Source organism: Arachis ipaensis, chromosome B03 (assembly GCF_000816755.2).
Source record: "Arachis ipaensis cultivar K30076 chromosome B03, Araip1.1, whole genome shotgun sequence".
In the NCBI taxonomy this organism is placed as follows: Eukaryota; Viridiplantae; Streptophyta; class Magnoliopsida; order Fabales; family Fabaceae; genus Arachis; species Arachis ipaensis.
The window spans coordinates 125064457-125077836 of NC_029787.2; the positions used below are offsets into that span (position 1 = coordinate 125064457).

Below are 13380 nucleotides of genomic sequence, written 5' to 3' on the forward strand. Positions count from 1 at the left end.
CTTATAACGTTTTTAATTTGTGTCAAAACTACACTTAAAATTTTTAATTTTATCCTTAAAATTTTACATAGAATTAATATATATTTACGAATAATTTTAATATAAATCAAAAACATTAGAGATAAAATTAAATGAGACCAAATGTTAGTAATATTTTTAAAACTAACCTCCATATATACATACACATGTTTCAAAGCATAAGACATCCTACTTTAAAATTTTCATTTCGGTGTTTTCATCAAATCTAATAATTCATGAAAGTGTGGATGTGTGATGATAATTTTCTAGAGAATTTTTCGTTTCTCTTTTTTTTTTTTTTTTAAAAAAAATCGTAATTTAGCCATACATGTTATGGTTGATTTATGCAAGAATTTCTTTCCCCCCACACAATATAAAGATAGTTGCCCAAGAAAATAAACAAAAGGTTTGTGAGCTTTAATTTGTTCCAACTTCCAAAAAATATAAAATTGAAGATTATGCATTTGATGAAGATGTATATAGACAGGGCTTGTTTTTGAACATGTATTCAAGATTAGCATTCAAATCTCCCAAAAATGGCATACATGCATGCACACGAATCACTGAATCACTTATGTATGTTTGCTGCATGAAGTAGGAGGGTTCTTGAGTGCTATCCGATCGATGTTGGCTAATTCAATTCCTTAATTACTACTCAGCCATTAATGCACATTTTGGATGCATATCAAAGTCACACTTTTCACAGCAATAAGACCATTTACGCCCCTCATCATCACAAACATCACAATAATAAATCATACGGACGGTCAATGAAATCTCATGCTTGTGTTTCTCATGGTCCAGCTTCTCCGGCCACCCCTTTGCAGCCTCATCCTCTTCTTCCTGAACCTCTTTGATCCTCTCCTCCGTGAAAGGATAAGTCCGTGCCCCATGATAGTTTATCAGAAATCTCGCGTCTTTTGTGATGGTTTGCCCGTTTGCTCCAATTGCAACAAGCATGGGGACTTCATACACCCTGAACTTCCGGGTGAGGTATGACTTCCTTGGATCCCCATAAGGGATAGCCAGCCATGGCATCACTGCAAAGGATTCTTCAAATGATGCTTGGTCGTGGTCGCTTGAGATGAAAATCACTTCGAATTCCTCCTCCTTTTCCTTAATCTCATGATATGCTTCTATTAGTTTTGGATGGAATACATGGCATGCAGCACACCACCCTCCTGAAAAGTAGAGGAGGATGTTCTTTCCCACTAATTCTGACACTAGAACCTGAAACAAGAACAACTCCTAATTATTTTATTATCCAAATTACTAATGATAGTTGGTTAAAGAATAGTTAATTCCCTAGTAAAGTTGTTTCTATAACATGAGTCCTATGCAAGAAAAAAATAGTTAGAGTTGGACACTTGCAGATATATATATATATACAACTTCTAGTAGTGATTAATAAGAAGTAAGAAAAGATAAAAAAAAATGTTTTTTATACCATAAGAAAGTGATACAAATATCATTTCTCTTTGTCGCTAAGTTTGTTCTTTTTACCTTGGTACCATCTTTTCGAATGAGAAAATCTTGATCTCCAGAGACCAACAAGGACTCGAGGGTTTGTGATGCAGCCTTGGCCTTCTCGATCTCACTTAGCTCAGCAAACTTTTCAGGGGAGAAAGGGTATGCAATAGCTCCGTGTTCCTCAACAGCCTCAACAACATTAGAATGAAGAGTTTTCCCATTTTCATCAATAATTACCAAACGGGGGAGAGTTAAGACCTCAAAGTATCTTATCAACTTTCCACAGTTCTTGTCCTCAAAAGGCAATGACAACCAAGGCATACTTTCCAATCCTTTCTTAAAGGATTCTTCATCCTCATCAAGAGGTATCATCACAATCTCAAAGCTCTCCCCATCTGTCTTTAACTTGTCATAAAACTCCACAAGGCGGGAAGTAAATTCAGTGCATCTTTCGTATGAACTCGATGAGAAATAAAGGCCAACCATCTTGCCCTCGAGTTCAGAAACAGCTATCTGAATGAATGAATGAATAAATACACACACAATCACATTATGTTTTAGTTTACAAAGTTAGTTAATTAGTAGCTTACTTGATTCCCATGGGAAGAAATGACAAAGTCACGAGAAGGAGATAGCAAGAGAGATTTCAAGGATTGGTTCCTCTTAGCTTCCTCTTCAAGATCCTTCAATTCTTGAATCTTTGCTAATGTAAAAGGGTAGCCTTCAACTCCATATTCACGAATAACATCAACTCCGCTATCAGTAACAACCTCTCCAGTTTCATCAAGTAACACAAGATTAGGAATCCCTTCCACCTCGAATAGTTCATCAAGGCGGTTGCGTGCCTCCGAATCGGAAAACGGAATAGCAAGCCATGGCATCTGAGAGAAGTACTCCATAAAAGTGGCATCATCTTCATCAGCAGAGATAAACACTACTTCGAAGTCACCTTTGGGGGCGAGTTCATTGTACACCTCCACCAAAGCTGGGGTGAATCTTTGGCATGGAGGACACCACGATGCTGAAAAATACAAACCGAGTTTCTTTTGCTTCAAGGTCTCTACTTTAACCTGCAATTCGCAACTAACCCTTTTATACAATATTCCATTCATCACCTTTAAAACAAACGTATCATACTCCAAATTAGCATCTAAATTCTATAGGTTTAAGTGAACATGAGATCAATTGAATCAAATCTAAAATGAGAATAGATCAATTGAATTGAATGAATTACCTGATCGCCATTGTTGTTGATTAAAAAGTCCCTGTCAGGAGAAGAGAAGAGGTCTTGGAATTCGTCGGGGGCATCATCTTCAGAATCTGCCATGAAAAGAGATGTGGATGCGAGTTGCGAGTGAAAGTAGTGACTTTTTCGATTAATGCCATGTGCGCGAATGAAGGGGCCTATTTATACATTCGGGTTACCAAATACCAATCAAACCCAATATCTGTTCTGTAATAAATTTTTAATTAACTAATGTCTGTTAGTTTTTTAAAATTATTTTTTTAATTTTTTATATTTGTTAATTTTTGTAAATATACATGTATTTATAGATTAATTTAATTTATGGTGTTTTGATGAAAAAAAATTTAGTTTGTGAGACATTACCACGTACCTAAGATAGAATATACATCTTACTGTTTTTATGACATATGTTAAATTCATTCTAATTAATTTAATTTTGATAGAGATATAACAATTTCTGTCGTTTTTATTAGAGAAATAATTCAAGGATCAAATTTATTGTTTTTAACTATTATTTTTAGTCATCAACATAATTCACTTAGTCTAATAATTTAACAATATATTTTTATCTCATATTTTTAAACATTAATAACTAATTACTAATTAAAAATAATAAATTATGCTCATCTTATAATATTATTAAGACAAAATATTATCAAGTAGATCATCTTAATTTTAATATGGAGGTAAAGTTTGGGTTGGACGTGGTTATGTAGAAGAGGGGTGTTTGACCTGTGTGTGGTGTTAGAACACCACAAATCGGACCATGTGTGTTTCTCATAGCTTGTCGGACGGTCCGAGTTGTAGGTGAGAAAACGGACTGTGCATGTTGTGGTTCTTCAGCCACGTGTCGCGTACAGATGTCTCCTCACAACGGTGCCCTTATACCCAACCTTACCCCATGCTGAACCCACACCCATCATCTGTTTTCACTTTCATCTTTTCACCAAAGAACAGCTACTACTTCTTTTTCTTCCTTTCTCCACTGGTTCTTGGTTTGCATGGTGGAAGAAAACTCAAAATACCAAAAAAAAAATCTAGAGAAGTTGATCGTCCTGAACTTCATATTATACATTATCTCAGTCATCCAAAATATGTAAGTTTTTTTTTTAATATTTTATAATTATAATTATTATTGTTAAGAAGTTAATTATTATTGTTGTGGTTAGAAATTGAATGTATAGTTAAAATTTTTTGTAATAATTTTTAAAGTTATAATTAGTTAATTAAATTTTATAATTAATTTTAGAGATTATAATTTTAGATATTATAACATTTTTTTGTAACCGTGAATAAATAAACAACTAATCTAGAATTGTTAATTAAATAAGAGCATTATTAGTTTAATAAGAATTGGAATTATGTATTACTTGTTATTGTTAATAGTTAGTTATGAGTAATTTTTAGGATTATTAAGTAAATTTAGAAGTTAGAATTATTTGTTTTAGTTGGATTTAGTAAGATAATTTATGATAGTTGTGTGGTTTCAATTAATATATTGTTGAGTTAGTTGTGCAGATTTTTTACTAATGAGAGTTAATAAATTGGTGGGTTAGTACATGGTAACTACTAAATATTGTAATTAGGAAAAAGTTTAGCACGAGTTTGATATTTTAGTTGCTCTAATAGTAAATTAGTAAATGTTAACGAGTTGATAAATAATAATTTGTTATGTTTTTGTAGAGTTTAAGGATGTTAACATGTGATCACCCAGTCCCTCCAGATCGGTACAATGATAGGGTGGAGAAGCATTTATGATTAACTGGTTTTTATCATGTATCTAGATTGGGGTAGTCCAATGTCAAAAAGCACTGGTGAATGCTCTAATCAAAAGGTGGCACCCAGACACACATACCTTTTACCTTCCGATTGGTGAATGTGCTGTGACGCTTGAAGATGTGGCAATAATTCTTGGTCTTCCGACGGACGATTTTCCAGTCACAAGGATGACAATGAGTAGTTTTGAAGTCTTGAAGGCGGAGTGTTTACACCAATTTGGAGTTGCACCCAGTAAGTCGGACTGTAGAGGAAGCTACATAAAACTGACCTGGCTGCAGGATCTAAAAGAAATTTTACAGTTGACTGATGATAACAGTATACAGAGGTACGTGAAGTGCCACATTATGTTGTTGATTGGAACAATCTTGTTTGGGGACAAGTCTGGCGCAGGTGTGCATTGAAAGTTTCTACCTCTGCTTCGTGATTTTGGGAGTATTGGACAGTACAGTTGGGATCGGCATGTCTAGCACACTTATACAGGGCGTTATGTAGGGCATCTCGTTATGACTGTAAGGAGATTGATGGTCCGCTAACACTTCTGCTGGATTGGGCTTGGATCCGCCTGCCATATCTAGCGCCGCTTCCTAGGGAACCCCGCAGTTTTCCGCTTGCAAACAGGTAATGTTCTCCTACAGTCACCTCGTATCTTATTATTTAGAATCCAATTGTGTTAATAAAATAAGTCATATTAGGTGGCGTAATTGGGAGCATGTAGACCGACGCTATAAATATCTTACGCTTGCTCACTTTAGGAAGGCCTTGCATGATCTTCAGGAAGGCCAGGTGTGTTTTCATTAAAGAAGTATTTATTTCGGGTTTAGTGTTAGTGTTAATCTTATTGTTATTGTTATTGTTATTGTTATTGCCATTGTGATTGTGAAATGGATTGTAATCATGAGTTTACTTTATCTTTCCCAGTTTGTATGGGTTGCTTATGCTGTCGATCGCGTGGATCCAGACATAATTCCTCCAGACATCTACATGCACTCGGTTTGTTGGAGCGCTACGATGCCGTTGGTCTGTTTTGAATGCATTGAGTGGCATGCAACCGATAGGTATAGGCGACAGTTCAGTTTTGTTCAAGGAGTTCCTCATCAGGAACGGAATCTAAACAAGGCACACGGAGAAGTCATGACTGGTCCTAAGAATCTTAATTAGGCCACGGCCACGACTCATTCATTTTGGGTGATGAAGTGGACAAACAGGTATAATCACGTTCTCACTGGGCTTTCCATGCCTTTACAGCATCCCTTGGATACTTACAAGTACTGGTATTGGGCAAAATTTGGGGACCGTTTGAGGTTGTCCAATCTTGTGGTTCAAGAGAATGATGAGAGTAATCAGGATATGAATGTTGACAATCAAAAGCAGGAGCCACAGTCACCTCCACCACCCCCTCCACCTCCAAATCCACTTCCACAAGAACAACCTATGTCCTCAAGCCAATATGTACCTCAAACACAGTTTACCCCATCGTACCCAATACATCAGCAGTATTGGGGTATGCCATAGTTTGACTCAAGAGAAGGAGGTTCTTTTAGCCAGTTGCTTGGTTTCATGGCTACAAATGCAGGACAATCACAATATGCCCAGCAGCCTAATTACTTTATGGCCGGTAGGTATTCCTTGGATGCGAGGCATTCGTGCCGCACTTCGTCGGGTGCTTCTGGAGGGTTTGTATCTGTTGACTCTAGTAGGAGTGACAGTGGTCGTGGAATTCTTAATAGTCAACACCCTAATCGTGTTTCAATGGGACTCATTGAAGAAAATGCTAACACACTTGAACAAGAGACTAATGGGTATCTAGTAGATGAACCGGACGATGAGGACGAGGACGAGGAGGATGAAATAGAGGAGTCCGACGAGGATGAAGAATCCCGTAATGATGGTATTATATTTTATACATTGCTTTACTTGTTTAATGGGTTGATTATATTGTGATTCAGTTGACTATATGGTATACTTGGTTGGTTTGTAGAACTTATTATTATACGACTGTGGTATCTTTGCTGGTTTGATTACTTTATGTACTTGTTTAATTAAATTGTATACAGGTGAGGCACGTACTCCAGATGAGGCAGACAAAGGTTACAATCTCAGGGTTAATCCGCCACGTCGTAATGCTAGTCGGTACATTCCTTCTGTGTTCAAAAGGCCGCCAAGAAGTGCAAGAATTTTGTGAAGGATGTAAAGTGGGCAATGAGAAAGTAGTTGTTAGCAACAAACTTAGAATTACTCAATGTTACCCATATTGACGACCAGTTTTTGTAGGTACGGTGCCTTGAATTTTCTCAGAAAATTCGACTCTATATGCCTGATGCAAAACATGTGAAAAGCTCTGGGAGGTGACCAAGCTCCGTTACTGCGTACCACAACTGCATTGATGGATTCGTGTTGGTCGGATATCAGCCCCACACCATCCCGAGTGACAACATGTTGTCGCAGGTTACTGAGGAAAAAGTGCCACGCATCAGAAGTATCTCCCTCCACAATAGCAAATGCAATTGGGACGATATTGTTGTTGCCATCCTGTCTCAAAATGGACAACAGCTGATGGCTCCTTATGACACATGGCCTCAAACCACATAGGCAATGCTTCGTACGATGCTTCCCAACCTCTGTATATTTTTTCTACTGCCTTTTGCTTAGCCAACCATGCTTTCCGATAACTAACGGTATAGTTGAACTTCGATTGCACTTCTGCAATAACTGATTTTACCTTTAACGAAGGGTCAGCCTCGACTAACGGCTTGATGGCTTCTGCAATTGTGATCGAATCTAGCTTAGAATGATCCTGAGAAATGGTGGCTCTTGATGCTCTTGAATTATTACCGGTTCAGAATTTCACAAGATGAATTCATTAATAGAATAGTATAGTCCAAACCAATAACCGATCCCCGAGTCAAATTTTAAAGGATTTGGTTGTCACAAATTCAACCACAATGAAAGTTTAACCGAAGTATTCAAATCTCGGGTCGTCTCACAAGGAATGGGCAAACATATGCTTCAACATTGGTTAGAAATCCGGGGTTGGAAGTCATGATCACAATTTAAACTACTAAACTTAACATGTAAGAAATCTTAAAGTGCAAGAAACTAAATCAAGAGAATCTATGATCTACTTCTACTCCAGAATTAAGCAATCAACTAAAGCAAGGACTAAACAAGTGAGATTTTTGGTTTTCAAATGTGAATAATAAAAGGAACTCTTGGCTAAGCATGGGAATTGGGGTCACCATCCTTGTCTACAACTATAATTCGCCAATTATGATGAACCAAACTCACTAAGTCTACCTCCAAGAGCCTTAAGTACGTAACATCTACTCCTAGGCTTGAGGTACGTCAAGTGGCTTGATCAATTTCAACCCATAAGTCTCAACCAATCTACTAATTAAATTAGTAGTGGGTTGGTGTCAATGGGTATCAACTTGACCACTAAGGGTTCTCCAATCAACAATCCAATGAGACCCAATGACTCAAGGTCACCCAATTCTCATAGCTTAGACCAAGAGTAAAGAGAACTACTCCATAATCAAAGGGAACATTTCATCAAACACATGGAATGCACAAACAAAAGACATATTCAAATTGCAATTAAATTGGAAATTATAAGGACCCACTAACCATTATCCATAGAGAACAACTCAAATAACACTAATGATCATAGGAAACATCAATGTACTCATAGAATTCAAGATCCATAATATTCATAAAATTGGGTAGAAAATTGGAAAATAATAAGACAACATAATTCAACACAAGGTCTAAGCAAAATCATACTAGAGAATTCAAATTAAGTAATCCTAACTAGCAATTAACAAAATCCAATCCAGAAATTCAACAATGGGAGATCAAAATCAAACTAGATCTAGAGAGGAATAAGGGTTTCTCTCTCTAGAAGAACAAGAACAAAAAACTAGCAAAAATTGTGTCTAAGTGTCTAATGAGTGATCCCCCCCTTCCCCCTACAATCCCTGGGTCTTTTCCCTTAAGAGTCCTCTTGGAATTGGGCCTGGAGAGCCTCAGAAATCGCCAGCCATGATTTCATTGATGAGGTCACGTGCTGGACACCACGCGTACGCGTTAAGCACGCGTGCGCGTCGATGGGCTTCTCAATCCACGCGTACGCGCGCGGTGCGCGCGCGCGTCGGTGAGGTTTTTCCAATGCACGCGAATGCGTCAGCTGTGTGCGCCGATTCCCAGCAGCCTGCATCCACGCGTGCACACAAGGTACGCGTACGCGTCGATGCCTAAACTCCAAAGCTCCATGTTCCCTCCAATTGTGCATGCTTTCTTTCCATCTTCTAGACCAATCTTGCCATGTAAACTCTGAAATCATTTAACAAACGCATCACGGCATCGAATGGTAATAGAAGAAATTAAAATATAGCATTTTTGAGGTCAAGTAAGCATGTTTTCAATCATGAGGCGAAATAGGGAAGGAAACACAAAACCATGAATTTTATGTGGATAAGTGCAGAAAGTATTGACAAAATCCCCTAAAATCAGCACAAGATGAACCATAAAATTGGAATTTATCAGCTCTGGTACAGGTGTGACTACCATTATACCTCCTTATAACCCAACAGTGCTTTCTGCTGATCATGCTAACCCTGACAAGCCAATCACACCCTGACCCATACTGTGTACACTTGGCATAAAATGTCAACGGCTCCGACTCATACACTCGGTAGTCTATACTTCTTCGGATGATATACTCTTTCATTGCCTTAATAACAGCTTATCTGGAACTGAATTCTATCCCAACGGCAAATTCACCATCTGCGACAATAGGAATTTCTGTTGCGAAGACAGCCGAACAGAAAATACTTAATACACGAATATTTAATAAACGAAACTAGAAGTAAATCAATACTCACAGCATCAATTATGATATAAATAAACTGTACATTTGGTCATTATCTCATTCTAAACAAAATAACAACATAAACACATAATTAAATACTGATTAATAAATACTAATTACTAAATCAATAACTAACTAACAACATTATTATCTTAAACTTAACTAAATAAACCGATAAACAAATGCTAGTTGAGTATATTTTCACACTTCACTTAACTATTTGGTCCATCGATCAATCTAAATTATTACAAGCTTCTAATCCTATTTATAAATATAGGCAACCACGTACCTGCACTCATATATTCCGGAAATTCCGGAACATGCATGGCATCTAAATCCAAAACTCACATGAAAGATGGCTCCTCAAACGGCACTTCGTTTGCGAGTGCATTTGCCACGTCTGTCACATTTGGAGCCATGATGCCGTCACCTTGATCTTCATCACCGTCTGGACCAACAATTTCGTAATTGCTTTCGAACTCTTCTTCACTGTCACTATTGTAATCTTCGCGTACAATATTCTGGCCAGCCTCAGATTGTTTGAACTCAACGTACAACTCGATGAACGAGATTTGAGCACGACTTTCAATATATATTGAAAACATCTCTTGTAAACTCGCTTCGTCCGTTATATATTTGGTTTGAAATTGGACGAATCCACCAAACACCGGTATGAGATATCTGTATAAAATACAAGATATTTTCCTTGATATCTCAGAATCTATCTTCTCACAGATCACACCTTTGAGCTCTTCAAATGAGATTGTGAAGGGAATAACAACATCTAACAGATTTTCACAAATGAATTTTACTCCTTCAGATGTTTGTAACAAAATCTAACCAAAATAATACACTTTTAAAAGAACTCTATCATCCATTTCTCTCACTCTACTAAATAACAACAGAAACTACACTACCAGATTTTTGGGCTACATACCAAGAAGGAGAAAAACACAAATGGAAGAAACCAGAGGAAGAAGCCGAGCAAGATGAAAAAGAAGACGGGATCTAAGACTCTTCTACGAGTTACACACTTTTATATATACAATATCCATAAATCGGACCTACCGATTAGGGAGAGCTGATTCAAATTAAATTTAAAAAATACAACTCGGACCGTGCGACTTCATTTTCGGATTAATACAAAAATTCATATATATACATATACAAAACCCACCGTCCGATTTACATGCTGTGAAATTCAAATTTCAGTCCCTGCTAAATCGGACCCTCCGACTTGTTAGCCAATTTTTTCCAACAAAAAACTCGGACCATGCGAGTTCTAACCCCTGCCACTCACATAAAGCTGTCCCACCATTTGATCTAGCACGCCCTATTTCCATATCCAGGCACATCACATTCATGGGTTCCATAACGAAAAAATTGAGCCGCGTCAAGTAACCTATCCACAAGTGCAAATACATAAAAGTTGTTTCCACTCTGTTTTCCTACACTTTGGTATATTATGGTAGATGACATTGTGGCACAAGTTTTGAGAATGTACCAATGTTGAGTAACAGTTATTAATGGAGAATGACTGAAGTGATCAATTGAATTCTTTAACTTAACACCTTTTCCAAGCAAATAGCCAAAATAAGACAAAGGAAGATGCAGAATAGGAGAAAAAACTCAAAAAAGATGAAACCATAGTTTTATTAACATTCACATCATATTATATAGCATCCAAATTATTCCACACAACTCACAAGACATAATATAGATATAATAAAGGCCTGAAAATGTAACATGTAAGGAGATTTCAAGCTTTAGTGCAAACTTGTCCATCACAAACCCAACCATGTTTAGACTTGTCTTCATCGTTGGCCTCATCATGTTTGCTTTCTTTGTTCTCCAATGCACACTTTGGATGCAGATCAAAGTCGCATTCGGCACAATAGAAGGACCAAACACGGCCCTGGCCATCACAACCATCGCAGTTATATATCCTGCGGCGCGTGAGCACAAGCTCATGCTCATGTGATTCATGCTTCAACTTCTGAGGCCACCCTTTTGCAATCTCTTCCTCTGCTGTCTCTAACTCCTTAATCCTCTCCTCAGTGAAAGGATAAGCATCTGCGCCGTGAAGGTCAACGAGATCCCTGGCCTCTTTTGTGACGGTCCTGCCGCTTGATCCAATGGCCACAAGCTTTGGGATGCCGGATACCTTAAACTTGCGGCTCAAGAAAGCCTTTCTTGAGTCTCCAAAGGGAAGCGCCAACCATGGCATTCCTCCAAAGAATGCCTCAAAGGAGTCTTGGTCCCGGTCACTTGAGATGAAAATTACCTCTAATGCACTATTGTCCTTTTCCTTAATCTTCTGGTATGCATCAATGAGTTTTGGAAGGAATGCGCGGCATGGAGGACACCAATGGGCTGAGAAGTATAAGAGGATGGTCTTTCCTACTAGCTCTGAAACCGGAACCTGAAAAAATTGATAGAATAGAAAATAGTTTAGCTTTGAAATGATAGTTTTCAAGATATAGTGTGTATATACCTTCACCCCATCTTTTGCTATGACAAAATCTTGTTCTCCAGACACCAAAATTGACTCGAGTGTTTGAGACGCCTCCTTGGCCTTGTCGATCTCACTGAGCTCAGCAAACTTGTCAGGAGTGAAAGGGTATGCAGCAATACCATGCTCCTCAACAACCTCAGCAACATTGGAATGAAGAGTTTTGCCATCTTCTCCAATAATAACCAAAGTTGGGAGAGCTGAGAGCTCAAAGTACCTTGCCAACTTATCAATGCTCTTGTCATTGAAAGGCAAGGATAGCCAAGCCACACTTTCAAGTCCTTTCTTGAATGATTCTTCATCACTATCTAAGGGTATTCCCACAACCTCAAACTTCTCACCCTTTTCCCTCAGCTTCTTGTATACCTCCAATAGCTTTGGAGTAAAATTTGCCGATGCATTGTATACAACAGAGTAGAAATACAGACCAACTATCTTGCCCTCAAGCTCAGATACAAGTACCTGCAGGGTATACACCAAAATTAAGCTCAAACTCTGCAAGTTATGGTCATCATCAAGCCAAAAGTATGAATTTACTTGCTTACTTTTTTCCCATCAGAAGATATGAGAAAATCACGAGAGCGAGAGACCAAAATTGATGTTAAGGTCTGGTTCCTCCTGGCTTCCTGTTCTTGATCCTTGAGCTCATGGATCCTTTGTGACGTAAAAGGGTATGCTTCAGCCCCATGTTCATTGATAAGCATAACCCCAGTTTTAGTGACAAGTTTACCAGCTTCATCAAGCAGAACAAGACTGGGAATCCCCCTCACTTGAAACAGCTTCTTGAGGCTACTAATGGTCTCGGAATCCGAGAAGGGAATAGCAAGCCATGGCATCTTGGAAAAGTAACCGTTGAAGGAATCTTCATCTCTATCAGAAGATACAAAAACGATCTCAAATTCACCTTTGGAAACTGTCTCATCGTACACCTCCACCAAAGTTGGGGTGAACCTTCTACATGGACCACACCATGATGCTGAAAAATACAAACCAATGTTCTTTCCCTTCAAGCTCTCAATTTTAACCTGTAAAATAAAATTAACAGAAACTGGTCTAGTACATTATTATCCAGAGTTAGCTTCAAAATCAATCATAAATGAGGAATTAAGTGATGAATAGTTTACCTGATCAGCGTTGTTGCGAATAAGAAAGTCCCTGTGAGGAGAAGAGAGGAGTGATAGAACATTGTGTGCAACTGCAACATCCTCCATGGTAAACCAAACAGAGTATTCACAGACTCAAATTCACTTGGGTACCGTCATCAAGCGGTACCAGAGTTCGTAATATATATAGACGAGAAGGTATAAGAAAATAACGTTTTTTTTTTACAATGTAAACAATAAATTAAAAAAATTAATTTTAATTTTAAAATTTAAAATGCAATTTATTGCTAACATCCTTCATAATTTCCATTAACTATTTAAGGATTGTAGATAGACTTAGGCAACGTCAAGTGGAAAACCGTGTATTCGTCACTCTTGCTTACGT

General features: G+C 37.8%; 3 protein-coding genes across 5 annotated transcripts; 1 reads left to right on the forward strand and 2 right to left on the reverse strand.

Moving 5' to 3' along the window:
• On the reverse strand, positions 461-2875 carry LOC107634698 (probable nucleoredoxin 1). Its single transcript, XM_016338124.2, has 4 exons — positions 2723-2875; positions 2079-2558; positions 1522-2001; positions 461-1248 (listed from the first exon to the last, which is right to left on the reverse strand). The coding sequence occupies exons 1-4, from the start codon at positions 2813-2815 to the stop codon at positions 670-672; spliced, it is 1632 nt and encodes a 543-aa protein (XP_016193610.1). The 5' UTR covers positions 2816-2875; the 3' UTR covers positions 461-669.
• LOC110270389 lies at positions 5422-7305 on the forward strand. 2 transcript variants are annotated; one of them, XM_021119639.1, is made up of 3 exons: positions 5422-6186; positions 6279-6401; positions 6568-7305. In XM_021119639.1, exons 1-3 carry the CDS (start codon positions 5865-5867, stop codon positions 6693-6695), a joined length of 573 nt encoding a protein of 190 aa, XP_020975298.1. In that variant the 5' UTR covers positions 5422-5864; the 3' UTR covers positions 6696-7305. The 2 variants fall into 2 exon arrangements, with proteins under 2 accessions (XP_020975298.1, XP_020975299.1); XM_021119640.1 differs by having other exon boundaries at positions 5426-6401.
• On the reverse strand, positions 10997-13171 carry LOC107631322 (probable nucleoredoxin 1). Of its 2 annotated transcripts, XM_016334732.2 has the most exons (5): positions 13017-13171; positions 12438-12917; positions 11875-12354; positions 11334-11802; positions 10997-11294 (listed from the first exon to the last, which is right to left on the reverse strand). In XM_016334732.2, exons 1-5 carry the CDS (start codon positions 13101-13103, stop codon positions 11140-11142), a joined length of 1671 nt encoding a protein of 556 aa, XP_016190218.1. In that variant the 5' UTR covers positions 13104-13171; the 3' UTR covers positions 10997-11139. The 2 variants fall into 2 exon arrangements, with proteins under 2 accessions (XP_016190218.1, XP_016190217.1); XM_016334731.2 differs by having other exon boundaries at positions 10997-11802.

Coding starts and splice junctions, on each gene's coding strand:
- LOC107634698 (XM_016338124.2), bottom strand. CDS start 2,815: ATGGCAGATTCTGAAGATGATGCCCCCGACGAATTCCAAGACCTCTTC. Junction 2,559..2,722: donor TCAACAACAATGGCGATCAG/GTAATTCATTCA, acceptor TGCGAATTGCAG/GTTAAAGTAGAGACCTTGAA. Junction 1,249..1,521: donor TTCGAAAAGATGGTACCAAG/GTAAAAAGAACA, acceptor TTCTTGTTTCAG/GTTCTAGTGTCAGAATTAGT.
- LOC110270389 (XM_021119639.1), top strand. CDS start 5,865: ATGTTGACAATCAAAAGCAGGAGCCACAGTCACCTCCACCACCCCCTC. Junction 6,187..6,278: donor TCGTCGGGTGCTTCTGGAGG/GTTTGTATCTGT, acceptor GACTCATTGAAG/AAAATGCTAACACACTTGAA. Junction 6,402..6,567: donor TGAAGAATCCCGTAATGATG/GTATTATATTTT, acceptor AATTGTATACAG/GTGAGGCACGTACTCCAGAT.
- LOC107631322 (XM_016334731.2), bottom strand. CDS start 13,103: ATGGAGGATGTTGCAGTTGCACACAATGTTCTATCACTCCTCTCTTCT. Junction 12,918..13,016: donor TTCGCAACAACGCTGATCAG/GTAAACTATTCA, acceptor TTTATTTTACAG/GTTAAAATTGAGAGCTTGAA. Junction 11,803..11,874: donor TAGCAAAAGATGGGGTGAAG/GTATATACACAC, acceptor CAATTTTTTCAG/GTTCCGGTTTCAGAGCTAGT.